The sequence below is a fragment of the Trachurus japonicus genome, chromosome 19, assembly GCF_045865225.1.
Source record: "Trachurus japonicus isolate A0001 chromosome 19, Traja_1.0".
Classification (NCBI taxonomy): Eukaryota; Metazoa; Chordata; class Actinopteri; order Carangiformes; family Carangidae; genus Trachurus; species Trachurus japonicus.
This window is the reverse complement of record NC_140925.1, coordinates 10,363,504-10,391,450: the sequence shown is the minus strand read 5'-3', so window position 1 is coordinate 10,391,450 and position 27,947 is coordinate 10,363,504. Positions and strand designations below refer to the sequence as shown.

General features: G+C 40.4%; 2 protein-coding genes across 2 annotated transcripts; both read left to right on the top strand.

The window, feature by feature from the left end:
• The first annotated feature begins 36 nt into the window (after nt 1-36).
• LOC146967433 (alpha-N-acetylgalactosaminide alpha-2,6-sialyltransferase 1-like) lies at nt 37-14,033 on the top strand. The gene is made up of 9 exons (XM_085761525.1): nt 37-172; nt 778-979; nt 1,265-1,427; nt 2,460-2,622; nt 12,296-12,434; nt 12,526-12,629; nt 12,798-12,881; nt 13,491-13,590; nt 13,815-14,033. Exons 1-9 carry the CDS (start codon nt 75-77, stop codon nt 14,004-14,006), a joined length of 1,245 nt encoding a protein of 414 aa, XP_085617651.1. The 5' UTR covers nt 37-74; the 3' UTR covers nt 14,007-14,033.
• A 5,886-nt stretch (nt 14,034-19,919) lies between these two features.
• On the top strand, nt 19,920-24,928 carry LOC146967432 (alpha-N-acetylgalactosaminide alpha-2,6-sialyltransferase 1-like). Its single transcript, XM_085761523.1, has 9 exons — nt 19,920-20,097; nt 20,363-20,648; nt 20,967-21,129; nt 22,440-22,602; nt 23,231-23,369; nt 23,466-23,569; nt 23,737-23,820; nt 24,277-24,376; nt 24,621-24,928. Exons 1-9 carry the CDS (start codon nt 20,000-20,002, stop codon nt 24,810-24,812), a joined length of 1,329 nt encoding a protein of 442 aa, XP_085617649.1. The 5' UTR covers nt 19,920-19,999; the 3' UTR covers nt 24,813-24,928.
• The last annotated feature ends 3,019 nt before the right edge of the window (nt 24,929-27,947 follow it).

Here is a 27,947-nt window from a genome sequence, read left to right as displayed (position 1 = left end):
CTACTATCTAATCTAGAGAAAGTAAAACACACATTTTTTTTCTAACTGAGCAGCAAAGAGTCCAAACTAGAGGGATGGCAGGCGGAAATTACAGGACTTTTTCGTTGGTGATTGTGATGTGTGTCACCAGTATACTTTTAATTTTATCATGGGAATATTTATCAAAAAGCAGGTAAGTTGTATTTGTATTTTGTTCACTGAGAAACAGGAAGAATAACAAGAAAATACTTCAATATATTTTACAGTTCCCTCTGTATTAATTACATAAATCTTTAACCTTAACCATGGTGATCGGGCATTTACTATTAGAGCCCCACTGCTGTGGAACTAAGGTCAGCTAACTCTGCCCACTTTTAAGTCACGTCTTAAAACCCACTTTTACAAGAAGGCTATTTTAGTGTTGCTCTGTTGTTTGCCACTAATATTGTTTTTATTTTTTATTTTATTTCATTTATTATATTTGTTTTATTATCATCATCATCATAGATGCTGATTATGCTTTTATGCTTTTATCGTGACTGTTTTGTCTCACTCAGGTTTTTGGTTTTATGTTTTTCTGAATGTTTTTGATGACTGTGTTATTTTTACTTGATCTGTAAAGCACTTGGTAACTGTATTTTGAGAGGTGCTAAACAAATAAAGTTTATTATTATTATTAACCCTAAAGTTAAGTATAGCAGCACATTTAGGGCTACCTTTTTTTTTTTTTCAAATTGAAGCCTCCTAAAGTGACTTGCTAATTCTGTTGCTCTTCTGTCACATTTGCACTTTTAACAGCACTGCATATTCAGGAAAACACACTGAGAGTGACGTTACAGATTGGGTGACGAAGCTAAACATAACTCGGGTTAAAACCACCACACCACCTGCAACTGAGGCTGAGACCCCCATGCCCATACTCTACAGAAAAAACTTCACAAAGTATCCTCGTTGGGACTTTGAGGAAGTCTATAACCAGGATGCCCCACCTAGACAGACAGTAAGCATCTTCAAATAGTTTTTTGAAATAGACTGGGTTAACATGACTGACGATATCTTTGCTCTGATCTGTATGACCTGCTATGAACTTTTGTTTTTAATGCTTGCCCAGTATCACTTTTAATCACAATTAATTACTTACATTTGAGTGGTTAACAACACAAGCTGTATTCACCTGGGCAATTACTGGAATCTCCTGTTTGCTCAGGGAGTGACGTGGATTAAATTCCATATCCTGCGTTCTTTTTTCTTTTTAAAAATCTGGTATTTTATCTCATGTTTTCAGACTTGTGCTGAGTCTCTGCGAAACTCTCAGGATGAGAGCTTCAAGAAGGCTTTCCTCCCCAACATTCGCTTGTTTCTACACAAAGACAACATCAACATGAGCGAGTGGAACCGACTTTCACATTTTAACAATCCCTTTGGTTTTATGCAGTTCAAGTACGACGGTGAGTGTTACACACAAGAACTGAGCTGAGATACAAAAATGTGATATTGATTAAGAGGAAGCAATGAACCCATGTCCGAGTATCCCTTTATCACTATCAGGTGACTGGTGCAGCCGGTCTTAAGGAAGAAAAAAACACAAAAGCCGGAAAAACATAATGTTCAGGTTCAGGTTCAGGTTACTTTATTGATACCCCAGGGGGTAAACTAGTTTTACAGTCAAGAGTCAGACAAGCAACAGAAAACGATCAGAATCAGAAACAGGACATTGAAAAGAACACATACACATAAAACAAGAAACAAATTAGATAAATATATCGTTTTGTCTCTATTGTTATTTTGTTATTTTAATTAATGGTGGAAATGCTGGGCTAGCCGACCAGCGTTTCCTTACTTTCAGTTTCGCGGACGCTCATGAGAATAACGCTGCCGTATTGCCGTTTATGGTCGGGACTACGACGGTAACTGAACCTCTTTGAACCTCTGACTTTAATTCTTGATGAATGAAAACATGAGTTTGTCTTGCGCCGGTCGAAGAATTCTACGGTGTGTGCGGAGGCTCATAAATGTAGTGTGAAAACGCTTCGCTTCTCCAAAACTCCTCGTTGTCCCTTTAAAAGCAGATGAAAAGTCAATAAAAAGGATTCAAGCATGAGATCCACTTCCCTCCAGATGCTTAGAGCAGATGAAGCAAGGTGGCTGTGGCATCCTCTACTCCCCTGCGTGGCCTGTAGGCGAACTGCATGGGGTCAAGTGCATTTTCAGTGATTTTTAAGATTTCCCACCTGAGGTCAAAGCAACCGGTCTAAAATCATTAAAAAATTTTAGGGCCACTAGATTTGGGTACTGGGGCCACTACAGCATCCTTCCAGATCTTTGGAACATGTTGTGTCTGCAAGGATTGTTGCAAGTAATGTTGCATACCATTTATGAATGTACAAATGTGTACAAAATACATCATTCATCATACAACACATTAGCTGACACAAGCTAAGCATTTTAGCATCTGTCATGCTGTGTTTCTTGTTTTGCAGAAGTAATGTCTTCAGTGAAGCTGATCCCAAAGCCAAAGGAGCCTCTACTCTCCCCAAAGCCAGGTGGTGATGGCTGTGTGCGCTGTGCTGTGGTGGCAACTGGGGGGATCCTCAATGGCTCTAAGATGGGAAAAGAGATTGATTCCCATGATTATGTTTTTCGGTAAGAAAGATGGAGACCACGGAGAACATGGTGTACATGGCTAACTCAAACAGAAACACTAGACACTACTAAGTCAATATAAGCTCAAGCATGTGGGGCCTCCTTTCATATATTAATATCTGACAGTACAGCTATCAAGATACAGATGAGAGGGCAGAAGTGGTGGAACAGGAAGGTGTGGCCTGAAGGGCCATGGTGAAGCAGAGGAAACTGGCCCTGGTCCAGGCCAAAAGATCTTTAAAAAATGCTTTGTTTTTGCTCACCAGCCACAGCTTCCCACTAGACCAGTTTCATACACTCCAGCCATTCTTGCCATTACAAGGAACCTCAGTCAGTACTAAATGTGCTTTTCTATCTAAAGCAAATGTTGTATTTTGCCTTTATTTTTTTCTCAGAATACACCAGAATGCTTAATTTACATGTTAAAATCACACATTTTTTCTTGGGGGAGTACCCACCGACCCCCCCACACAGTGAGTGAGTGAGTGAGTGAGTGAGTGAGTGAGTGAGTGAGTGAGTGAGAGAACTATATTACCTATTATTATTATTATGGAAAAGCTAAGACAGAAATAAATCTATATATTCAATAAATACACTATATTTTCAAAATAATAGGTAATTAAATTATTTCTCTCACCTGGTTAATGTGACTTCTAGTGTGAGGTGCGAGCGAGCGATGTTTACTTTTGATGTAGTTCATGGTGGAAAAATCCTGATGTGATGCATATTTTGATTGACAAAATATTAAAACAAGTTTTATTTTAAAGGGACAACGAGGAATTTTTGAAAGCGAAGTGTTTTCACACTACATTAACCATGAGCCTCCACGCGCACGGTGAAATTCTTGGACCGGCGCAAGACGGATGTCTTGCCAGGAATGTTTTCAATCATCAAGAAGTAAAGTCAGAGGTTCGAAGACGATCACATACCGTCGTCGTTCCGACCATAAACGGCGATTCGGCGGCGTTATTCTTATGACCCACCGGGCAGCGTCAGCAAAACCGAAAGTAAGGAAACGCTGGTCGGCTCGCCCAGCATTTCCACCACCACTAATAATAACAAAATAACGATAAAGACAAAACGATATATTTATCGAAAATGGACCCATTAACAAGTGTGGGTAACGTAGATTCATCCACATTATATGAGACTATTTTATTGTCGTGGAATTTTTCGTTCTGCCGATGGAGAAACTCCTCGTTGTCCCTTTAATGTCACAAGAGCACCTCCATGTCCAAAGAAATAACTATTACAACGAAAAAAACTAGCCGCAGGTTGCCGACCTCTGCCCTGGGTGGTGGTGATCCCTTGTGTGTGTGTGTGATCCCCTTTCAAGATTTTCTTTGTGTGCACATCACGTTTTTGCTGTGTGAGCGGGGTGCTCTCCTCTTTCTTTTGGACGTCACTTTACCGTCGACCCCTCCCCCAACCGGTAAGCCTCAGCCTGTTCTCCAGTTGGGCTCCCTTCTCCTTTTCTGTTTATTCATGGTTGCCAAACCTTGTGCTTATTTAAACAATACTGTTACGCCCCAGAACTTTCATTGGCCCTATCGGCCGTAACACCCTCCCCCACCTTAAGACAATGAATAAACACTTAATCAAAATACTATACCATTTATTCATTGCAATATCTTAAACAAAAAGGGACTACCAAACCTGGCCTCAACTTAAAACACCAACAATACATTTATCAAAAGTAAACCCTGGGACTGCTGTCAGGACAAACGAAAAGGGTCAAAGTGGATCCAACAAGATCAAAATACAAAAAGAAGGTCAACCAACACACTGCCACTCGATTTAAGAGAGTGAGCAGCCAAACAGTAGCCATCCAAGTGGGTGCCACTCCCACCGGATACCAAAATGGCTACCACCATGAGGGAAACTACGAAACAAGGTTAACTTACAACACTGTGGTGACCAAACCAAAATCGAGTGCGGCTACAAACTAATGGGTCACACAAAGTAGTTGCATCCAGCAAACACACAAAGACCCGAACAAACAAAGTGAACTGCCACTGCGACGACACAAAATGGCCACCAAGCAGTCTGCCATTAACCAACAGACACAGACCTTATAATTCACTAAGTCAACTCCATCACACAAAGATCCACTGATCTATGGAGAGACGTACACAAGCCCCTACGAAGCCACAACTAAGCAACCAGTAACACACAAGTGACTCAACCGAAAGTGGACTGCAACAGCACAAAATGTTGCCAACTTACACCTAAGCTGCAACCCAACGACCCAACGAACATACTGTGCAGGTACCACACCAAAAGTCACATACCAAAAGTTACTGTTACTATTTTACACAGAATCCAGATGAAACTAGAGGTAGAGTCAACCCACAAGAGATTGTGATTACGCTCTGCTGAAGAGTGACGTTGTGGAGAGGCACCCTGTGATATGGTTAACTATCTAGTCTTCAGCAGTGTTGTGCAAGTTAATGAAAAATAGTAACTAGTTACAGTTACTAGTTACTTCATTTAAAAAGTAACTCAGTTAGTAACTGAGTTACTTAAACCAAAAAGTAATGCGTTACTGAGAAAGTAACTTTTTCGTTTCTTTAAAACGTTTTTTTTGGTGTTTTTTTTCCAATGCTCCCACTAAATAAAGGTTGATGGAATAGGCTTTATGCACAGCTCCACTTACTTCCTGAACTTAAACCAGCTCCTTTATTTCCTGTCTTGCATTATTGGACAAACTGATTAGCCTAATCCAGGTGTGTCTGTGACTCTGACCTCAGTAATGGTCAGACACCTGGAATCAGGAGCAGTGGAGCTGTGGAGCTGTGCATAAAGCCTTTTCCCCTCTAACCGTCATTTCTGTAGACTGATGCTGATGAAAAAACTCGTATTTTTATCTGTAAATTTTACCATCATCATCATGCTGCATCTTGACCGAGTTACATTCAAGAACCTGTTTTCAGTGACGGAAAGTAGGTAAATTCACTCCAGCGGTCTTTTTTTTTTTCCGATCGATCAGCTGTGTTTACCCAGAGCGAGTGCTCTGTGTTTAGCGTTTCAGGCGTCATAATTGGAGTCCGTCTGTCTATCGGATTCATACCGCTGCTGCTGCTCGGGTGGAGTGGGTGCTTGTGTGTCTCGCTGTGACCCTCGAGCTGTGTCCCAGGGGCTGCACTGGCGCACAGCTGATCGGTCTCGGATGCTGCGTTAGCTGCGTTACCTTTAGCTCGCCGTCATGCCCTGTCCTGACCTGAGGCAGCTGACGTGTGGCCGAAACCACCTTGCGTTTCATTCAACCGAACTGTAGTAATGCGCCACTTCACATTCTCAGTAACGGCAACGGCGTTGTAACGATGGGAAAAGTAATTAATTAGATTACTCGTTACTGAAAAATATAACGCCGTTAGTAACGCCGTTATACTCTAACGCCGTTATTACCAACACTGGTCTTCAGTGGCTTCCCGGGAGGCTTCTTTAAACGTTGAACTCTGCGAGTGAACAATGGACCAAGGCAAGGTCCACTGCCACACAGAAAACGTACCCACACCCAGGTTTCACCACCAAAAATAAGAAAGGCAAAATAACAAAGTGGCAAGAGTCTCTCTCTGCCCGACGACTACCTTACAGGGAACTCTCAAGTTAACACAGACAGGCAATAAAATCACAAACCATCTTGAAAAGAAGACTACTACATCACACAACAGCTACAAACTTTTACTTCACCTCATGGTTGTTCAGATCCCAGACGAGCCCCCACTTGTTACGGTGCTAGGCTCGCCTCAGCTCTACCTAATCAAAAAAAAACCTCCAGATAGGAAACGACTACACTCACCCAGGGAATTAACTTCACGTACAAGTCGATGCATCACGCAGAGACTGGTAAGGTTTATGTTAGGTGCTGGGCTAACCTTTGGGAGGGTTTTTTTTGATTAGGTAGAGCCGAGGCGAGCCTAGCACCGTAACAATACAATTTTGTATTGAGATCATTGAACTCCATCTCCTGCCCTCCTAGCATTAATTAACCTGCAAGAGGTGATAATTGACCTTTAGTACAGGTCCTTATGCCCTAACCCAAGAAGAAAAGATCTTCTGATCCATAACATAGTAAGATGATGCCACATCTGTACATCTATCTTCACCCTGGTCCTGTTGCTCAGGTAACCCTGCCCCCAGACCCTGGAGGAACCAGTTCTTGGCTCTTGACCAGCAAGGAGTTTGTGCTTCCTTGGAACAGCCAAAAACTGGATAAGCGGTGGAAAAGCAAAGAAGCGGTGCCAAGTTAAGCACTGGCTCTGAACCAGCACTGGAACCAGCTTAATGGAAAAGGGGCGTGGAGTTCCTTTGTTCTCCTTGCAGAGTTAGTCAGGTTGCTTGCTCTGTAAACTCAACTAGGTGTCATATCATCACATCATATGGTGTTGTCCTGAAACCTGGTCTTCGTCACTGCCAAGGTTCAGTCATGTTGGAGCTAGGCACTTAGAAGGGCACTTCTCCTTTTATGGCCTGGTGACATCAAAGGTCCTGGGCTGTGCACAGAGGTGTAAAGTAACGAAGTAGATGTACTTCGTTACACTACTTAAAGCAGAAGTAAGTGGTCCGGTTGTTTTCGCTAATGCTGCGTTCCAGGCAGGCTTTTGAAATCGTAAATTACAGCTTCAAGTCACAACTTACGACTTTGTAGCGTTCCAGGCAACCCACTTGTGTTTTTCCGACCTGTTTTACCGGTGAAAGTCACTATAACGGCCACTCGTAACTTCCGACCCGTGAACTCGTACCAGATCAAACTGATACAACTTCACGGTCGGAAAAATACGAGTTTCCTTGAACGCACCATAACAGTCCTCGTCCCTACGTCGCCACATTCACGGCGTTCCTTGGCTGCACACACAGCCCTGCATGCCGTTCTCTCTCCTCATTGGATAAAAACTGTAGGATACGATAAATGTTTTCTCCTCGGCTCAGAGCAGAGCAGAGGGACTGACAGACCCGTGTTTCAGACCAAACACTCTATGTAAGTGATTGCTGTCGGAAGATATAACTATTTAAGACTTATATTAACACAAATATATCACTTACTTCTGCTTTAAGTAGATTTTTTGAGGATTTGTACTTTACTGGAGTTCTTTTTTTAATCAGGACTTTTACTTTTACTTATTTAAAAGTTAAAAAATATACTTTTACTCCGTTACATTTACGTTTGCCCGTTTGCCACCTCGTTACTCGTTACAAATTAAAATAGAAATATTATTACCTGTAGCCTATATGACCAAATAATCGCCTGCGTGCAAATATGCGCCTGCGCTCTAAAAGCTGTCGGGGGTCTGACCTCATTCAGTAAAAGCCTGTTCAATTAAATGCCCGGGCGATTACTAGGCTAGTATTTGAATCTGCGATAGTGAAGCATTCACACAGTCTCTGTCACCACGACCCGCTGCTGCTGCGGAGGAGGAGAGCTGTGGCCGCAGACGGCTCCAAAGATCCTCTATGCGTAACAGGATTGATCACTCTCATGCGCTGATTGATAAGTTTCGTTTTTACCGTGCACCACTGCCATACATGCGTGCCTGTTGCAAATACCCGCCTGGTTCTTACAAACGCCTGGGCTCCAGTTAATTGAGCATATCAAACGCCCGGGCTACTAATGATCATATACGGTACATACAGACAGACGCTTGCTTTATATTCTCAGGCAGTCACCAGGCACTTGATTCACTCACTCTACATGTTTGCTCAGGTGTTTTTTGGTTTTATCATTCCACATCTATTCACCTGAAAGTGAAATAAAACAACACACGAGCAAAACAAGTGGTTGTTTTGCTTCTTTTTATGCTAAATACTTTGTACTTGTACTTGTACTTTTGATACTTGAGTATATTTTTTCACAAGATACTTTTGATACTTAAGTACATTTAATGTGAGCTACTTTAAGACTTTTACTCAAGTAATTTTCTTATGCGTGACTTTGACTTTTACCAAAGTCGTTTTTTGTTATGGTATTTCTACTTTTACTTAGTTATTTTTTTCAAGTACTTTATACACCTCTGGCTGTGCAGTGACCAATTGAGAGTTGGAGTTGCAAGGTGAAGGATGCTGGGAGACTGAATTCAATGGCCTTCCTCTGAGTGTGAGACAAAAGAAGCTGTCTTGCTCTCCATTATCAATGGGCTGTGGCCAAGATAGTGCTCACCAAGCTTATGTTGTAGAAAGTAATTGGAAATAAACACAACTGTGGGTGGTTGAAATTTTATTAGTTTAGCATGATTTTTGTTGTATTTGAGGTGTAGTGGCAATCTAGCTACAAAAAAGCCAATTAAAGCAGAAGTAAGCGATCCGGTCGTTTTGGCTAACTTCTTGTCAGCTGATGGAGTTAGCAGTCCCCGCCCTCTTGCCTACGTTTTATTTTTTTATTTAAAGGTTTATTTGAAATGGGACCTCACATATTCATGAACATACAAGAAAACACAACATTTAATTGCAGTAAATAAACCACATTAATGCGCATCCCTTGGCTGCACCCACAGAGAGGACCACCCCTTTATGCCGTTCTCTCTCCTCATTGGATAAAGGTTGTAGGATACAAGGAAAGTTTTCTCCTCGGCTTACAGCAGAGCGAATGACAGACCCGTGTTTCAGACCAAACACTCTATATAAGTGATTGCTGTCGGAAGATAGAACTATTTAAGACTTATATTAACACAAACATTCCGCTTACTTCTGGAAATTTTGTTTAAAGTTTAACACTTTACTTACTTACAACTCTTTAAAAATCAACCACAAAAGGCTGGGGGCCAGAGACTTAAAAAAAAAAACTCGCACAAAAAAGGCAAAATTACTAGATTTGTGATTGAAACATAAACATGTTAGCTATTTGTCGTAAAAAAAACAAACAAAAACAAACAGATTTTGCAGCCTCCACTTGTCTAGAAGACCTCTGTTCTGGTCTGTTATCACATTACAATATAATAATAATAATTCATTTATTTTGTATAGCGCTTTTACAGTGACCCAAAGACGCTTTACAGATGCAGTAAAATACATACATAAAAAAGTATCTCCTTCCATTTGTTCACCTCTGCAGGTTAAACAAGTTTTTAAGGATGGTCTTTGTTTAATTTGTTCTGCCTTTATCACAGTCACTATGGGTGTGGTGGAGCTCCCTGGGAAAACCTTAAACCATCTGCCAATAGGAGAACAACACGTGTGTTGGCAGGTTATGCGGTCAGTTGTCCGTGTCACCTCATCTCATGTGATCTTCATCTTCTCCGTTTCATTTCATCGCTCTGATGCAGACATGGCACCAGTACAGCAGAGCCAGACTTGATGTGGCCCAGTGTTTTCACTTATGAGTGACTGTGAGTGTCATGTTGTTAGAGGGAAAGTCCCATATTATAATAATTGTGCGTTAACTGGGTATTAACTTCCATGAGTTTGTTCAATGTGATGTTGAATGCCAGCAGGTTTTGTTTCAGTGCACCTAAATGTCTTTAAAAAAAATTAACACTGTGCATTGAAACATGAAAGTTAATTTTAAATACAGCCCTTTTTGTGCCATTTACTGTATAATGCTGCTATGTTACTGTGCTGTGTGTTAAGTGTAGTCTGAAAGATGAATGTAGATTCTGTGACATCAGAGACAGAGGAGAGGTTTTAAAGCTCAGAGTGAGCTGTGTGCTCCCTCCTCATTGCCGGTACCTGACAACACTAATCCCGCTTTCTGGAACAGGGCCCTGGTCGGGGGCAGGTACTTTCGAAAGGTTCAGGAACTATTCGCAAGGGCGCAGATAGAGGGTGGGACAGGTGGGACTCGACACCCCCAGATTCTGATTCACTTGGATCCGTCCCCCTCACTTTTATGGAGAGAAAAATCTCGAAATGCAAAAAAATGCGAAATAGCGCCTCTCTGGACGCGTATGGGCTATGTGGCGAGAAACGGTATTACACTCCTGTATTCGGTTGTTGAGCTGGGTAGGCTGCGTCGTCTCAAGCCTGGTTACCATAGTTACCCAGAACGCATATGACAGGCATCAGTGGGACAGCTCCTAGTTTAGGACCCCATAACCTAGAACTACCAACAACAAAACGGCATGCAAGATGAGGCCAGCCAAACCCAAAAAGCAGAAAACGATTGCATCGTTTTTTCAAAAAGCATCAACTGTAAGTAAACTGTGTGTTATCATAAACGTTATCATATCACCTTGCAATTTTTGTTGGTAGTCTGTCTGTTCAAAGAAATCTCGCCGTGGAAGTAAAATCGTAGTAGAGACACAGAGTGAGAATAGAGGAAGAGAGACCAATTTCACAAGAGGGAGGGGAGGGGGAAACCTTTATGCATTTATTTATTATCAATTAAATCGTCCATTGCAGCTTTCAGGGGTCTTCTGGAAATGTGTAGGCCTGCTTGAATCCGTGATATTGCCAAGCCTAATGGTCTAGACTCTAAGTTGTTAGGTTACAGTTTCAACAGCGATTGCTAACGTCATCATTTTAAACCGTGAACTGTTATTTTAGTTACTAACACTCGGCGCAATGTGTTCCATTTAAGGTGAATCAGTATTTAACACAATTATTGTGTTGTTGTCATACATCACCTCCATTGAATTTGAATGACTGAGCCTGTTAGCTTGTTATTATCTCGCCTTACAGACACAGTTAATTATTTTTTAGAGTCCAGAATTGAACTTTGTAGGCATTACTAACCATTATAGACAAAAATGCACTACACAAAATAACATATATTTTATTATTTTAAGCTTATTAAAATAAAATGCTTGTACTGTGATGTTGGTTGACAGGCTCATTTATGCAGACAGGAAGTTTGGCCACCATAGCAACACATTATATTGGCATATCCATATGGAATCTTATAATCTCTAGTAGAGATATGGCTCCTGGGACTGGTAGCCTCTGTGGTAGCCTGTAGGTATGCCCATGTTAAATTACTGCCAATGGCGCTAATGCCTTAAAGCAGTTATAATGTTTGTTTATGCTATGTTAAAATGTTGTCATGGTCCTGGCCTGCAGGTAGTTCCTGAAGATGGCAGTGAGGGAGGTGAAACTGAAAGCGATCCACTGGAGGGTAGCAGCAGTAGGCCTAGTTGTGCATTAGATCTACAGCTTGAAGAGGCAGAAGGGAGAGAGGGAGAAGAGGGAGGGACAGAAGAAAGAGAGAGAGAAGGAGGGTCAGAAGAAGGATGGACAGGAGACGGGACGGCAAGGCCAGAGGCAGATGGAGGAAAGGGAGAGGAGGTTGACATAATGACATACACAAAACCAAATCAACCTGACCCTAAATTTGTCCCCCCCAGTTTCAAAAACCTATCTGCGCCCCTGTATGTGGGCGTGGTATCTGAACATTTCCGATTGGATGAGCACTCATTTCTTTTACCCGGTGGTATATTCAATTCCAGCTGCAAGCCCACTATTTAGTTTTTTTAGCGTGGATTTCTTAGATTTTTTTCCACCAGATATAAATAAAAAAATTATATAATATTGCCATATTCACAACATTGTGGGAGAAAAAAAATGACCTTGTATGTGTAATTTTAAGACTAGTAGGCTACATTTAGGCCTAGTGATTTGCATAATCTCCCCAGGATTTTGGGCCTCGGAGGAAACACAGTGGGCCACAGGAACCATTTAGTTCTGGGTACTTTTCAGTGGAAAAGCGGGTCATGAGAGACGTGTGGATGTGTTTGTGTCGTAGGATGAATGGCGCCGTCATCAAAGGTTACGAGGAGGACGTAGGGAACAAAACATCGGTGTATGTCCACACAGCCCACTCCATCACTACATCACTGTACTTGCTCAAGAAGTACGGATACACCTCTATTCCCAACGATGAGGTACTGAAACTCACACGTCAAAGGTGTTAATACGGGGATTGTTTAAACATGCTCCAAACACACTCATCAGTCCTCCTTCTCCTTTTGACAGGGTATAAAGCATGTGATGATTCCCGAGGGGATGAGGGATTACAACTGGCTCCAGGGTCTTCTGAAAGGAGAAAGGATTGAAGCTGGTCCCTACAAGAACAGCCGGCAAGTACACATTAATACACATCCAAATATCCTATGACGTCTGCAATGATGTACTGTCCAGTGCTTATAAATATGACATGACTAAACGGTAACAAAGTAGTAACTAAACTTATTACCATCACATCATTCTTCAATAATCACTTTAGATTTTGTATTTTCTCCCCTCAGACCGAGGACGTACTATGGCGGGCAGTACAATGAGAGTCGTTTCTATGTCCTGCACCAGGATTTCCTCAGATATGTGCGAAACAGGTCACACTCAAACTTTTTACTTGATGTGGTTTATTATGATAAAACTTTTCATGTAGTGTAAATTCAAACCAAAAAAAGAATAATAAATAAAACAATAGCAACAATGGAAAAACTACATGTATGGCAATGAAACAAATAGTAGAGGATTCAGTTGAGTGTCCAAATAAAGAAGAGAGCTTACAGAGAGTCCTAAATTAAAAAGATGGGTTTTCTAGAAACAACTGGTGAAACGCTAATCGCTAATTGTACACCCCCCCCCCCCCCCCCCCACAGTTGTGAAGAGTTGAGAGGAGTGTCGAGCGGGAGCAGAACGTATTTGTAATGCCGCCACAAAATCCCAGAGAAAACCCCGCCCAATTCAACCCCAATTTCAAAAATGTACAAAAACTTAAAAGGCAAATATTTTGAATTTGGATGGGAACTGATTTCAAATTATTTTTACATGTTTAATATTATGTACATAAGACCCTAAATTACATAGTTAGAAGGCTTTTGTGGATTTGGGTTTCCAGGGGCTTTAAGGTCATTTTGGAGGCTGAATTGTGTTTTTTCCTTATAAAACACATTTTAATACATTAAGTTGATTTTATATTTAACTGTCACCTACAGGTTCTTACTGTCTCGTAATGTGAATCGCACCTTTTGGGCAATTGTCAGACCGACCAATGGGGCATTCACTCTCTTCCTGGCTCTACACACCTGTGACACAGTAAGTTAATATTATTCAAACTAGTTGCTGCACCTTTGTAATATGACCTAATATGTCATTAGAGAGAGAGTCACACATTTACTGAAAATCTATTATAACCTCATACAACCCCAAGTCAAACGTTTGACCCTTAAAGGAATAGTTTGACATTTTATGATTTGTGCGTAAACCACTGTACCTTGATATAACTTCTTTGGTGTGTCTTTAATTCTTTCTTTTCTCAGGTAAATGCGTATGGATTCATGACTGAGGACTACAAGAAATACTTCAACTATTATGTAGATAGGGGCACCAAAACCCGCGTCATTTTCTTCATCAACCATGACTACATCCTGGAGATGAAAACTTGGAAAAAACTACATGACACTAAAATAATGAAACTGTTTCAAAGAACAGACTCAGACACAACGACATGAGAGCAAATGTAATACTGATACAATGAAGATTTAGTACACTTTTTTATTCTTGTGATAAGTGAAACTAGATAAGCTCAGTGTAGTGGCTATTTGTCTTTATGTCCAACTTAAAAATCAACAGGCCTCACCCAGAAAAAAACATAAAGTAGTAAATCAATAGATAATATAACTTCAGTCAAATCCAATCAAATTGTGACGAGGGCATCTAAGTAATACTGTGACAGAGTGAGATTAACATAAAGAACACAGAAACACAGTTTTCGATCTTCCTCTGCAGTTCTCCCTCTGGTCCCTTATCCAACTATCCACCCCCATCATTTCAGTTTATGTTTTCATGCAGCACATTGTGAAGTGTATAGCTACTGTACAAATAACACTAGTTTGACCACAAACAAGAATGTTATACCTGTCAGACCTGTTTGCATTTGAATCCATAGTTTAAAAAAAAATAGTTTAAAACAAACTGACTAATCACTTAGTTCCTGAACAAAAATAGTTATATCTGCCTATCTGAATGAAATTGTGAACATTTGCATACAGTTTATTTTTGCTTTGTGTACATACGGTACGGTTCTTTAATTCTTGTATTTCTGCTGTGTCCTCTTCACCTGGATTTTACAACACACACAGGTGGTAGGGGAGACCAGGGCTGGTTGTAATATTTTTGACATTTCTGTCTGTATCTTGGAGCTCTCTTAAGCCAGAGCGTTCAAAATGTGATACTAACTAGTTACATGTGTACTTGGCGCAGTAGCTATTTGTCTTTAAGTCCAACTTAAAAATCAACAGGTCACTCAACCACCAAGAAAAAACATAAGTAAAGTAAAAAGTAAAGTAAATTGTAGTAGTAAAGTAATCCAAATTGTAGTATTACATAATTAAAATTTAAAAAAAACAACTAGCTACAACACTCAGTTTATCACACAATGAAATCAGTGATAACATGTTTATTTTTGGGGTTTGTTTTTTTCCAACCATGTGTTGTGTGTGTGTTACTTCTTCCTCTCCACTTTCCTGGTTCATTTTTTAGTCAATTCTGTGCCTAATTACAGTTTGTTACTTATTATCATTATTGTTACAAATAATGATGTGAGTAGCCCCTTTTTGTGCATTTCAAAGTGCTTTACACTTGAAGCAGTAAAACAGGAACAAACAAAAAATACAGTAGGAGCAAATAACACAACAAATAAAACAGGACATGTACAGAAGAAGACGTAAAGAAAAGAGAGAAAACACACACACACACACACACACACACACACACACACACACACACACCAATGTTTGTTATTTTTATGGTTGGCTGGTTAATGATTTTATGATTTTTTATACCTTTTCTATATGTGTGAATAAATGATTGAATTGAATTGGTTTTGAGATCACAAAAAACACAAGGGAAACACTGGTCATTTGAGTGAGAATCTTACATGTGTAACAGGGGTTATGCATACGATTATATAATTACACAAAATGTTTTTGTTTTTGTTCATATACCTCATGATTGTAAGCTACTCCTCCTCAGGCGAAACCTTAATTAGCCTGTGTTCCCTGCTTTCCTTTTTCAGGGAACCCCATGTTTCTATAAAGACCCTTGTCCCGCCAAAACTCTCCCTCTTGCCTTTGTGCTCTGTGGGAGAGGTGAGCAGTATTCCCTGTTCCAATCTCTTTTGTGTTTTATTGGGCCTCATTTAATGGGTTAATACATATGTATCCGTGTTATGTCCACATTTTAGGGGCTCGCTTGATGGAGGTCAAAGCGCATCATTTATTGTTTTTGTTTCACCTTGGTCGTCAGATAATAAAGACGCTTGAAAGAGCAGTGTTATGGTCTCCTCCCTCCTTCTCGAAGGAAAAAATACAACACAGAAGATATACACTGGTTACACATGCAGACAGTAAACAGTAGGCTATGTAAAGCCGCAGATAAGAATCAGGTTTTTGAATGCAGTCAGATTATGTTTTACATATTACACCTAACAACTAGAAAATGGAGGTTCACTGTTTGTGAACAGAATGTAGATAAATGCATCTCAGGCCACCTCGGCAAGTGGTTTAACAAAACGTTTTGGTTGCCATTAGGGCCAACCACTTGTGATCGGATGCATTCAGATGTAAACAAGCTCAAACACTGATGATTGTTTTGGGATGTTTGGCTGCTCTGCTGCAGCAGAAGGGCTGGGGTCAGGTTGATGGACCAGTCGCTGTATGTTGCATTTGCATAAAGTAGACTCGACTTGTTCTTTATCCAAATAAGGTTTGTCCAAAACATTGCAGCCGGCTCCCAAAACTGTTCAAACTATCAAATGAGTGTTGATCAAAGAAGCAAAATTCTGTTACTGCACTGCCCATTTTCTGCTTCAAATATTTTCAGAAACATACTTTAGTGTATTGTTTAGCTGTAAAATGAGATCATATGTGACCCGGTTGCCATGTTGAAACCAGCAGAGCAAAAATGAAGCTCTGCCCACTCGCCGGTGCATTCAGTGATCCATTGCGGCATGGCGGTGGAGCCGATACATTTCAACTCTAGTCAATGTGTGTGGTTCCACCGGCTGCGGCTGCGCTGCGACACGGCTGGAGCACAGCGCATTAATTCAGCACAGAGCAGATCGTGTGGGACAGGAAAAAGTGTACAAAATACAAAACAAAACACCCGGTTAATTGTCAAAATAAAATACTGTACACTGAGCAGTTTCCCTACTACTCCTCTGGATTAAATTAATTATTTTCGGTTTTGTGGTTCTCTTTATGGAGACTACAGCCCGCTATATTGTGCGATTATGACGGAATTCATGAGTTCTTGTGTTCCTGCTGTCTGGCGGAGCCACAACAGTGCGCATCACAGACGGTAATGCGGAACTACGGATCATTCATTGCAGGGGGGATGCAGTATTCAGCACAGCACTTTTTGGACCTGCCGAGATTTGCATCCCCTGGCTGTTTTAGCCAAATACACTGCTACATGTATTCATGTTCATATGCATAAACTCACCAATGTGCGTCACCCCAGCAGAGGCTGCTTGCCAAGATCTGCATGTCGCTCGTGGAATGCCAGGGGATGCAAATCTTAAATGTACAGAGAAAATCCTGTACACTGTTAAACTTGCATGGGCATTTTTAATCATGGCAATGTTTCAGTCTTTAGATCTTCATCAGTGTTGGTGTGGCTCTGTCTATTTTCTGCAAGTGCACACTAAGCTGTATAGCCATTCTCCTGGCTGTGGTGAATACCAATACCACACATAAGCTAACCACGCTATGAGATAATAAATAACCTAACGTTACGAGACCGAGTTGTTTTTGAAGCAGGAACGTGCACCAGCTGTTTTGCATGAATTTACCTCTAAAACAACTCTGTCTCGTAACGTTTCATTATTATCTCATAGCGTGGTGAATGTGCAGGTCACAACAGCATTTTGGAGTTGTTAGATTGTGTATTTGATGAGTTTGATGAGAGAAACCAAGAAATCTCATGAGCCTCCGTAGTTTAGCTCTGAGCAGCTCGCAGCTCTGCTCCACCACTCTAAAAATAGCTTGCACCACCTACTCCTAAAACTATAGGGATTATGGCAATGGGCCAATTTGACAAAATGTTTAAGTATCCCTTTAACTCCTTGATGGTCTATCTTCAGTGAAGTTGATCCCAAAGCCAAAGGAGCCTCTACTCTCTCCAAAGCCAGCCAGTGAGTGCGCTGCGTTGTGGTGTGGTGGGCAATGGGGGGATCCTCAATGGCTCTATCATGGGAAAAGAGACAGATTCACATGTTTTTCAGTAAGAAAGATGGAGAAAACCGAGAACATGGCGGCAAACCACCACCAAGGGACAGTTGTTTGAGGCTGTATGTTTAACTATGGGGTGTTAAAATTAGGCTATTTCTTCTTCACAGGCTGCAATTATGTTCTAATTAGGTGCCATGCAAACAAGGGGAAGTGGAGCTGTCGGTCAAAAGAGAAGCCAACAAAGCCACACTGTCTCACAAAGCTAGTTTGGTAAGTTGCCATGGGTTATGACCAGATCAGAATATGATTCATGGCTCAGGAGGTGGGTGTCCACTCATCTAAAGGTTGGTGGTGTGATCCTTGGCTTCTCCAGTCCAATTAAGGACACTTCAATCCTTAATTGGGCAAGTTATTGAACCCAAATTTGCCCCAATTGAACCATTGGCATGTGAATGTGTAGCCTATATATGATAGAAAAAAGTGCAGATGAATGTGAGTGTGTGTATGAAAGTTTTTTATTTATACAACAGAGACACATTTTCTTCAATATTTGATGATAGCTGTACCTGGATGACTGTATTTGCTTCAACCCAAACAAAGCTCAACATCATGAACTGAGGGTTGTTTAGAAATTTGGGTCATGTAGGTTTACCAAAAATATATTCTGACAAACAGCACCACCTGCTGATTCATAAAAGCTATGACTATGAGAAGCGTGTCCTGCCTGCGAGAATCCACAGAGAGGAACTGTGAGCTCTGCACCAATTGGCCCAAGTAATCCAGGAGGAGAAACAGTGAACTCAATACAAGGTCACAATAAATCCCCAAAGAGGAACAGGGCACTTGGTAAACTTGCAAAATGCACCTGGACACAACCAGTTGTGCACTGTGCCTTGCTTGCACCTGGTCTATGAAATTGGAGCCCAAAAGATCAAGAAGATAAAACCCTCATTGTTATGCTTTTAGATGACACATGTCAAGTTTACAACAGTCGTTGCTAGTCATGCAGCATTATCTGTATCAGCATAATCTATTTTTGCCTGTCTTTTTTTCTCTGCATATGTGAATGATCGACTCTTATAAGTCTTGTCTTGTCCAGTTCTCCCTGTGTCGTGTCCTCGCGTCTCCCTTGTCTTTATTGTTTGTGACATTACAACAATGATGATGAAGATAATGATTTGTGTAAAAAACTATAATCCACTAAGGAAACGGAACACTATTGATCACTTGTACTCGCTTTATTATAATGGTGCACTTGTGTGCAATAAAATTATTATTATATTATTATTATTAGCATGAGATCATTCTCGCCTAAATAACAACTTCTTTTAGGAGGTTTGATAAGGAGGTTGTTCTTAAATTATCAAGGAATTGTTCTGCATTTCCTGAATTTCCTTTTAGTTTTAGTTTTTTAGTTTAAATTATTAATTTATTTTAATTTTTTTAGTAATCGGTGCTAAAAGACAATTGCAGGACTTTTATATTTTATTTATTTATTTTTCAACTTGGGATGCAGCTGGCCGCCATCTTCCAGCTGCTTCAAGACAACAAGGAGACGTTTGGGGAGGTGACGGCGGGAGACATGGAGGACCAGCTCAAACTCTACTCCATCTGAGACTGCTCTCTGACTCTGCTCTTTTGCGTTGCCATCCACCATCAGACTGTGCTGCTCTATTATCTGTGAGCGTAACTGAAAGACCTCTCCGGGATTTCACATCATAGCTGTACAATCCACCGAACAGCAACTTTTATTTGTGTTCCTATTTTGTTTTTTGTTGTTGTAGTATTTTTTTCTCTTTTTTTTGCTTGCAGCCCCTGTTATTCAAACTGCAGTCCACCTGAAGACCAAAGGAAACATCCAACCAGTGCAGGACTTTTTATAGCTACCAATATACAAATTAGGACCAAAAGAGATAAAGGACTATTGCTGTATCTTTATTATTATAAAATGTTAATTTATCATAAAACTTTTTTTAACTCAACTTTACCTTTACTAAATGTGAAACAGGTTTGAACCCCTGCAAAGTTATTACATTATTTCCACTCAGTTGTGCAATAAACTTCCACATGTATGATCAAGAATGTGTTTGTGTGTTGCTGTTAGGTTTCTATTGTGTGTGTACTCTGTCAGTCACCTCATAGTCAGTCAACTGTGTTGTCATGGTGTAAGATACTGCAGGTGGCTCTCCTACCTGGGCACATCTACCTCATCTGGGGGAAAGAAAACACTCATCTTTTTTCTAACTGAGCAGCAAAGAGTCCCAACCGGAGGGATGGCAGTCAGAAACTACAGGCCTTTTTCGTTGGTGATTGTGATGTGTGTCACCAGTATACTTTTAATTTTATCATGGGAATTTTTATCAAATAGCAGGTAAGTTGTATTTGTATTTTGTTCACTGAGAAACATGAAGAATAAACAAGACAATACTTAAATATGTTTTTCCAGTTCCCTCTGTATTAAATGTATGGTGATTACATTAATTTTTAACCTTAACCCTAAAGTTAAGTATAGCAGCACATTTAGGTCTAGCGTTTGTTTTTTGTTTTTTTTGTTTTGTTTTTTCAAATTGAAGTCTCCTAAAGTGACTTGCTAATTCATGAATGTTGCTCTTCTGTCACATTTGCACTTTTAACAGCACTGATTATTCAGGAAAACACATCAACAGTGACGTTACATTTTGGGATACAAGGGGAAACTTGACTCTGCTGTCCGCTGTGTTTAGCACAGCCCGAGCCAAAGCTGCAGGTTCTATGACAACAAAATCACTTACGAAGCTAAACATAACTCGGGTTAAAACCACCACACCACCTGCAACTGAGGCTGAGACCCCCATGCCCATACTCTACAGAAAAAACTTCACAAAGTATCCTCGTTGGGACTTTGAGGAAGTCTATAACCAGGACGCCCCACCTAGACAGACAGTAAGCATCTTCAAATAGTTTTTTTTAAATAGACTGGGTTAACATGGCTGACAATATCTTTGTTCTGATGTGTACTTTTGGTGTGGCCTGCATTTGATTTTAATGTTAACTTTTGGTTTTAATGCTTGCCCAGTATCACTGCTTTTCATTACAATCAATTATTTGAGTGGTTAACAATAGACTACAAGCTTTAGCCACTTGTGCGGTTACTGGGATCTCCTGTTTGCTCAGGGAGTGATGTGGATTAAATTACATATCCTGTGTTCTTTTTTCTTTTTTAAATTTTTCATTATCTGGTATTTTATCTCATGTTTTCAGACTTGTGCTGAGTCTCTGCGAAACTCTCAGGATGAGAGCTTCAAGAAGGCTTTCCTCCCCAACATTCGCTTGTTTCTACACAAAGACAACATCAACATGAGCGAGTGGAACCGACTTTCACATTTTAACAATCCCTTTGGTTTTATGGAGTTCAAGTACGAAGGTGGGTGTTTTTCATGTGTGAAGCACATTTACTGAGCCGAGACACAAAAATGTGACATGTTGCAAAGGATTAAGATGAAACAATGAACCCTACTGTATATCACTCTCAAGTGACTGGTGCAGCCGGTCTTAAGGTATTAAGGAAGAAAAAAAACAAAACAGATGGAAAAACGTAATGTTACATAGCATTTATGAATGTACACTGCAGTTTTCAATTAAATCATATTTAATCAAATTACTTCCATTTAAATCCATTTAATGATGACATCAGTGCAGACCAGAGTTGTATGTGTTGGGGTCTTTATAACATTACAACATATTTTTATGAGTCCCAGATCATTTGGATATTCACATTGCACTTACTATACATATAAATGGATGATAATCCCATTTACAAGTCTGCCAGTATACAAAATGGTCTGACAGGTTTAGACTCTCCCAAAAAAACAAACTATAAGAACAACAACAAAAGTTTTTAAATTTACGAGAATAAAGTGGCAATTTTATGAGAAGAAAGCAGCGACTTCCTCCAAGTCCGCCTGGTTCTTTCTGCGGAATAGATGCATTTTCTTGCATATTCTTTTCAAAGTCCTGAAGTATCCATGTTGTAAAACTTGATAAAATACAATTTAATGCAGACTGATTGGTTCATTGTAAAACATTTATTTATTTATGTTCACTTTTCATTCAAATAAACTAATGCAACTGCCACAATTGTTAGATTTAATCAATGAGACCAACATTTATCTCCTAAAAAGAATTTAACCAGCCGGCAGTAAACCTCTAAAAAACCTGCAGGTATGTCAATTAGCGATCGTTGATGACGGAGGTTGGCCAGCTCTGCGGACGGGCTGCTGCCTCTGTGACGAGCTGCTGCTCCGGCGGTCGCTGCTCCCACAGGTAGAGCTTCACTTATCAGAAACGTCGGAGCAAACTTCTAAACAGCCGTCGACAAACTAACCACACAGGGATCTAAACAGTTACATATTCTCGTAAAAATGATGACTTATGACTTATGACGAAAACGTCCTCTTTTGCCCGTACATGTCCACTTTTCATGTCCTGTCTTGGTTGTCCAGGTATTTTTTTTTTTTTGGGGGGGGGGGGGTTTCAATAAAATCATGAATATGTCCGGTGTTCACTGTTTTTCACGGGACCGCGGACCCTGACAGATTAAATTACTGACACACGGGGGCTGAAGCCCAGACCGGCGTGGCCCGACTTAATTCTCGGTACCGGCCTGTTGAGAAGTTAAAAGTAGGCTAAGCATTTTAGCATCTTAAGTCATGCTATGTGTTTTTTGTTTTGCAGATGTGATGTCTTCAGTGAAGCTGATCCCAAAGCCAAAGGAGCCTCTACTCTCCCCAAAGCCAGGTGGTGATGGCTGTGTGCGCTGTGCTGTGGTGGCAACTGGGGGGATCCTCAATGGCTCTAAGATGGGAAAAGAGATCGATTCCCATGATTATGTTTTCCGGTAAGAAAGATGGAGACCACGGAGAACACAGTGGCAAACAACCACCAAGGGACAGTTGTTAGAATTGAAGAACTGTATTTACCAGGACAATGTTTAGCTAGCATGGTAATTGTATAAGGATTTCTTCTTCTGTGAACTCAAACGGGAACACTAGACACTACCAGTCAATAGGACTTCACGTGGCCATTGTTTAGACCCAACGGTGGAGTTCACTTGTAAACAGAGCATCAGTCATAACTGTCACAATTACAACTGCAGAAGACAAAGGTTGGTATTCAGTCAACATAGTTACACCTTTGTGTTTGTGTATGGACATTCCTTTTTCCATATTTTGAAATGCTCAAACAAAGTTTCATTGTATTTCTTTACAATGGCAATAAAAAACAATCTATATGTAGAGGAGTATCTCCAGAATATTTAAGTCACACTGCTGTCTTCAGTCTTCAAGTGTACTGGGACAGACATAACTGGTTTGTGCAGATTTTATTACAAAACCTTTTTTTTCTTTCAGAACACAGTGCAATCCAGTTTTTTTTCACCCATTGTCATCTCAGACTCTTCCATTGTCAACCCTGTCAATCCTGTTGATTGCAATTATGAAAGACGTGTGGATGTGTTTGTGTCGTAGGATGAATGGTGCCGTCATCAAAGGTTACGAGGAGGACATAGGCAACAAGACATCGGTGTATGTCCACACAGCCCACTCCATCACTACATCACTGTACTTGCTCAAGAAGTACGGATACACCTCTATTCCCAACGATGAGGTACTGAAACTCACACGTCAAAGGCGTTAATGATACAGGGATTGTTTAAACGTGCTCCAAATACAAACTCATCAGTCCTCCTTCTCTTTTTGGCAGGGTATAAAGCATGTGCTCATTCCTGAGGGGATGAGGGATTGGCTCTGGCTCCAGGGTCTTCTGAAAGGAGAAAGGGTGGAGGCTGGTTCCTACCGGAACAAGCGGCAAGTACACACTAATACACATGCAAATATCCTATGACGTCTGCAACAATGTACTGTCCTCCAGTGCTTATAAATATGACGCGACTTAACGGTAACAAAGTAGTAACAAACCTTCATTCACATCATTCTTCAATAATCACTTTAGATTTTGTATTTTCTCCCCTCAGACCGAGGACGTACTATGGCGGGCAGTACAATGAGAGTCGTTTCTACGTCCTGCACCAGGATTTCCTCAGATATGTGCGAAACAGGTCACACTCAAACTTTTTACTTGATGTGGTTTATTATAATAATGATGAAACTTTTCATGTAGCATAACAGCCAAAATATCTCACAGGAGACAAAAATTCAAACCCAAAAAAGTATAATGATAAACAATAGCAACAACGGCAAAACTATATGTATGGAAATGAAACCAATAGTAAAAGATTCAGTTGAGTGTCAAATTAAAACGATGGGTTTTTTGATTGATTATTTCTAGACTATTTCTAGAAACCACTGGTGAAACTATACAGTTGAGAGTCGTCTGCGTAAAGTGATATTTTACCTCACCAATAGAAAAATAACAGATAAAACTTACCTACTTCCCAGTGTATTCATTAAAATGCCACAATCAACAGTATTAAAACCAAAATTCTAAACATTAAGGTCATTTTGGACACATTTTAATACATTAAGTTGATTTTATATTTAACCATCACCTACAGGTTTTTACTGTCTCGTAATGTGAATGCCTCCTTCTGGCCACTTGTCAGACCGACCAATGGGGCATTCACTCTCTTCCTGGCTCTACACACCTGTGACACAGTAAGTTGATCAAATTTGACTAGTTGCTGCACCTTTGTAATATGACCTAATATGTCATTAGAGAGAGAGTCACACATTTACTGAAAATCTATAATAACCTCACAAACCCCAAGTCAAACTTTAGATGTAGTTTGTTAACTCTTAAAGGAATAGTTTCACATTTTATGAACTGTGCATCAACCACTGATCCTTGATCCTAACTTCATCCTTGGTGTGAATACTCCCTATTTCTTCCTTTTCTCAGGTAAATGCGTATGGATTCATGACTGAGGACTACAAGAAATACTTCAACTATTACGTAGAAAGGGGAGCCAAAACCCACGTCATTTTCTTCATCAACCATGACTACATCCTGGAGATGAAAACTTGGAAAAAACTACATGACACTAAAATAATGAAACTGTTTCAAAGAACAGACTCAGACACAAGGACATGAGAGCAAATGTAATACTGATACAATGAAGATTTAGTACACTTTTTTATTCTTGTGATTGAAAACTAGATAAGCTCAGTGCAGTGGCGATTTGTCTTTAAGTCCAACTTAAAAATCAACAGGCCTCACCCAGAAAAAAACATAAAGTAGTAAATCAATAGATAATATAACTTCAGTCAAATCCAATCCAATTACATGACAAGAGTCTCTAAATCATACTGTAAGATTAACATAAAGACACAGTTATAGATCTTCCTCTGCAGTTCTCCCTCTGGTCCCTTATCCAACTATCCACTCCCAGTGGCGCCGCCAGCCGGAATCCTGTATACGCACTGTGCGTACAATTTTTTTCATTGGTGAAAAAAAAAGAAGCAATTTTGTTTATTTTGAGGGGGTGTGATAAAGACGCTTGTTGTTTGTAACAGGCTAAACGTGCGAGTTCATTGATTGTTAAACCAATCACTGGAAGCCTAACGTAAAAGCCAGAGATTGTCGTTTACGTCATGTCATCTGTCTCTTTTTGATTTCTGGCGCCTATTTACACTACCGCTAATTACGCCCGGTCCAGTATAGAAATGTCAAAAAGACAGTTGAGCCTTTTCCAGGCATTTGAAAAAAAAAAAAAGAGCTCCAAACCCACGATCACAAACACGCAGCAGAGCAGCGATAATGAAGCTCTCTCCTCTCTAGCTCCAAACTCACTCGTCTGCACCGCGATTATGGACTCATAGGCGCCGATTCCAGGTTGAGCCCCCACTGGGGGGGCCTCGGCCCATCAGCTGTGTGTCTGTGGGTATGTGTAGCCCGTATGTGTGTTCAGCCTGTGTGAATGTGTGTGTTAATCTCTCACGCGCTCTGTTAAGATGAACAAACACAAACCGCTGCAGAGCGCGAGCCTGGCACAGAGGCGCGCGCTCTGGCGCATCTGGCACAGTCGGTTAACGGGACCGAACGGAAACTGGCTCCGCTCCGCGGCTATTTCGCGTCCGACGTCTATGAAGCACATGTTGTTATTGATATTGTAGCGTCCGACCCGAGGTAACTACAACAACATAACACAGACTTATCTGACAGCTCTCACTTCCTCCTCTGCTCTTCCTCACACACACACACACACACACACACACACACACACCCCGGCCCCTCAGTTTCTCATCCAACCATACGCTACCTGCCCGTACACATTCACAGTCAGTCAGAAATCACACAACTTAAACACCATAACAACAACATTACTGCGGGGTCGCAACAATATTTTCAGCTGTGCAGTAGGTGAGCGACATGTCCCATTGCTACGTGGCATGATAAGCACAGCAACCCCCCCCCGAAAAAGAAAATTGTTGTAGCCTATTTGCCGTTTCTGTGCGTACATTGAAATTGAATCCTGGCGGCGCCACTGTCCACTCCCATAAGTTCAGTTTATGTTTTCATATGCAGCACACCGTGAAGTGTATACTGTACAAATAACACTAGTTTGACAAGGTCAGTACTGAAAATATACACTATACAAACAAGAATATTATACCTGTCAGACCTGTTTGCATTTGAATCCATAGTTTAAAGGAGTGTAAAACAAACTGACTAATCACTTAGTTCCTGAACAAAAATAGTTATATCTGCCTATCTGAATGAAATTGTGAACATTTGCATATAGTTTATTTTTACTTTGTGTACATACGGTATGGTTCTTTAATTCTTGTATTTCTGCTGGTGTCCTCTCCAAATGGATTTTACAACACACACAGGTGGTAGGGGAGACCAGGGGTGGTTGTAATATTTTTGACATTTCTGTCTGTATCTTGGAGCTCTCTTAAGCCAGAGCATTCAAAATGTGATACTAACTAGTTACATGTGTCTGCTATTAAATGGCATAACTATTAACTCTGCAACACAAACAGAAAATGCATGGTTGAGTCTAAAACACAAGGAGTCTGTTACAGTCTGGGTTAAGCTGGGGACACACTATGCAATTTATTTTGCCCAATTTTACCCACGATTCACAGTCAGGTCTAGTCTACACCAGTCGGCACTAGTTGGGGACAGTCGGCATGGCGAGCTGGCGCAGAAATCTGTTAGTGTGTGATGGGGAACAGATTGTTTTTCTTTGAGGTAATGTGGGAGATCATTTTTGGATTATTCTATTATATGTATTTAAGTGATATTATGTATGGGTTATTGAAGTTTCTAATGGTATACTTGTGTTTATCTTTTGTATATTGTCATTATTTTGAGTCTAATGTAGAGGATTTACGTATATCCTGTATCAGATGTATTTTCATTAAATTTCAATAAAAATGTGTTTTTTTCCTTCTAAAACAGTGTGTGTCTGCCACAGGGTGCTACTCCTTCACATATGTTACAAGCCCTGGTCTCCCCTATGGTACTTTACAAATAGCCTACTTTCATGTAGTGGAGGAAACTCTGAGATTTGTGATCTAGGACTAAACACACGTACAAGGGTGTGGGGGAGGAGCTCCCCGAACAAAGAAATCTCTCAGTATGCAAACACAATGCATAGGACATGCCACCTGGCCAACAGCCACGTTATCTCTTACGTTGAAGGAAGATGTTTTCGAAACTTTGTTCTATCAAAGCAGGTTGCATATATACACTATACCTACAAGGCCCTTCTACCAATTAAAGAGCCTTCTCACACAATTTCTCTGCAAAAGAGGACATATAATTTGTTAGGTTAAATGAAAACGTAATATTTTTCCATCACAGCCAAAGGTGCTTTACATAAAACAGTACACTACACACACACACACACACACACACACACACACACACACACACATAGCTACTCATGCAGAATTAAAAACATTGAGGAATTAAAAACAGTGAGGGAGTGCTTTATTACACTAAACAATTTGAAGTGAGGAAACAAAAGATAAAAAGAAGATGAGAAATATAAAAATAAAAAGTAGAGAGAAAAAATGGTTAAACTTGCTTAATTGAAAATTCAGTAAATATCTATCATACAATAAGGCAAAGATAAGGCAATTGAAAACAAGAAAAGTGCTAATGATCGAAGAATCGTAAAATAAATTAAAGGTGCAAGCAGCTGTGATCAGTCCCTAACCAGACCCTCATCACACATGTGAAGTTTCGAGCAAATTGGACAATGCATGAAGGATT

Bases quoted from the DNA above. Each gene is read 5' to 3' on its own strand.
- LOC146967433 (XM_085761525.1), top strand. From the start codon at position 75: ATGGCAGGCGGAAATTACAGGACTTTTTCGTTGGTGATTGTGATGTGT. The intron at 980-1,264 runs GTAAGCATCTTC...TCATGTTTTCAG, and splicing joins ATGCCCCACCTAGACAGACA to ACTTGTGCTGAGTCTCTGCG. The intron at 12,882-13,490 runs GTCACACTCAAA...TGTCACCTACAG, and splicing joins CTCAGATATGTGCGAAACAG to GTTCTTACTGTCTCGTAATG.
- LOC146967432 (XM_085761523.1), top strand. From the start codon at position 20,000: ATGGCAGTCAGAAACTACAGGCCTTTTTCGTTGGTGATTGTGATGTGT. The intron at 23,821-24,276 runs GTCACACTCAAA...CATCACCTACAG, and splicing joins CTCAGATATGTGCGAAACAG to GTTTTTACTGTCTCGTAATG. The intron at 24,377-24,620 runs GTAAGTTGATCA...TCCTTTTCTCAG, and splicing joins CTCTACACACCTGTGACACA to GTAAATGCGTATGGATTCAT.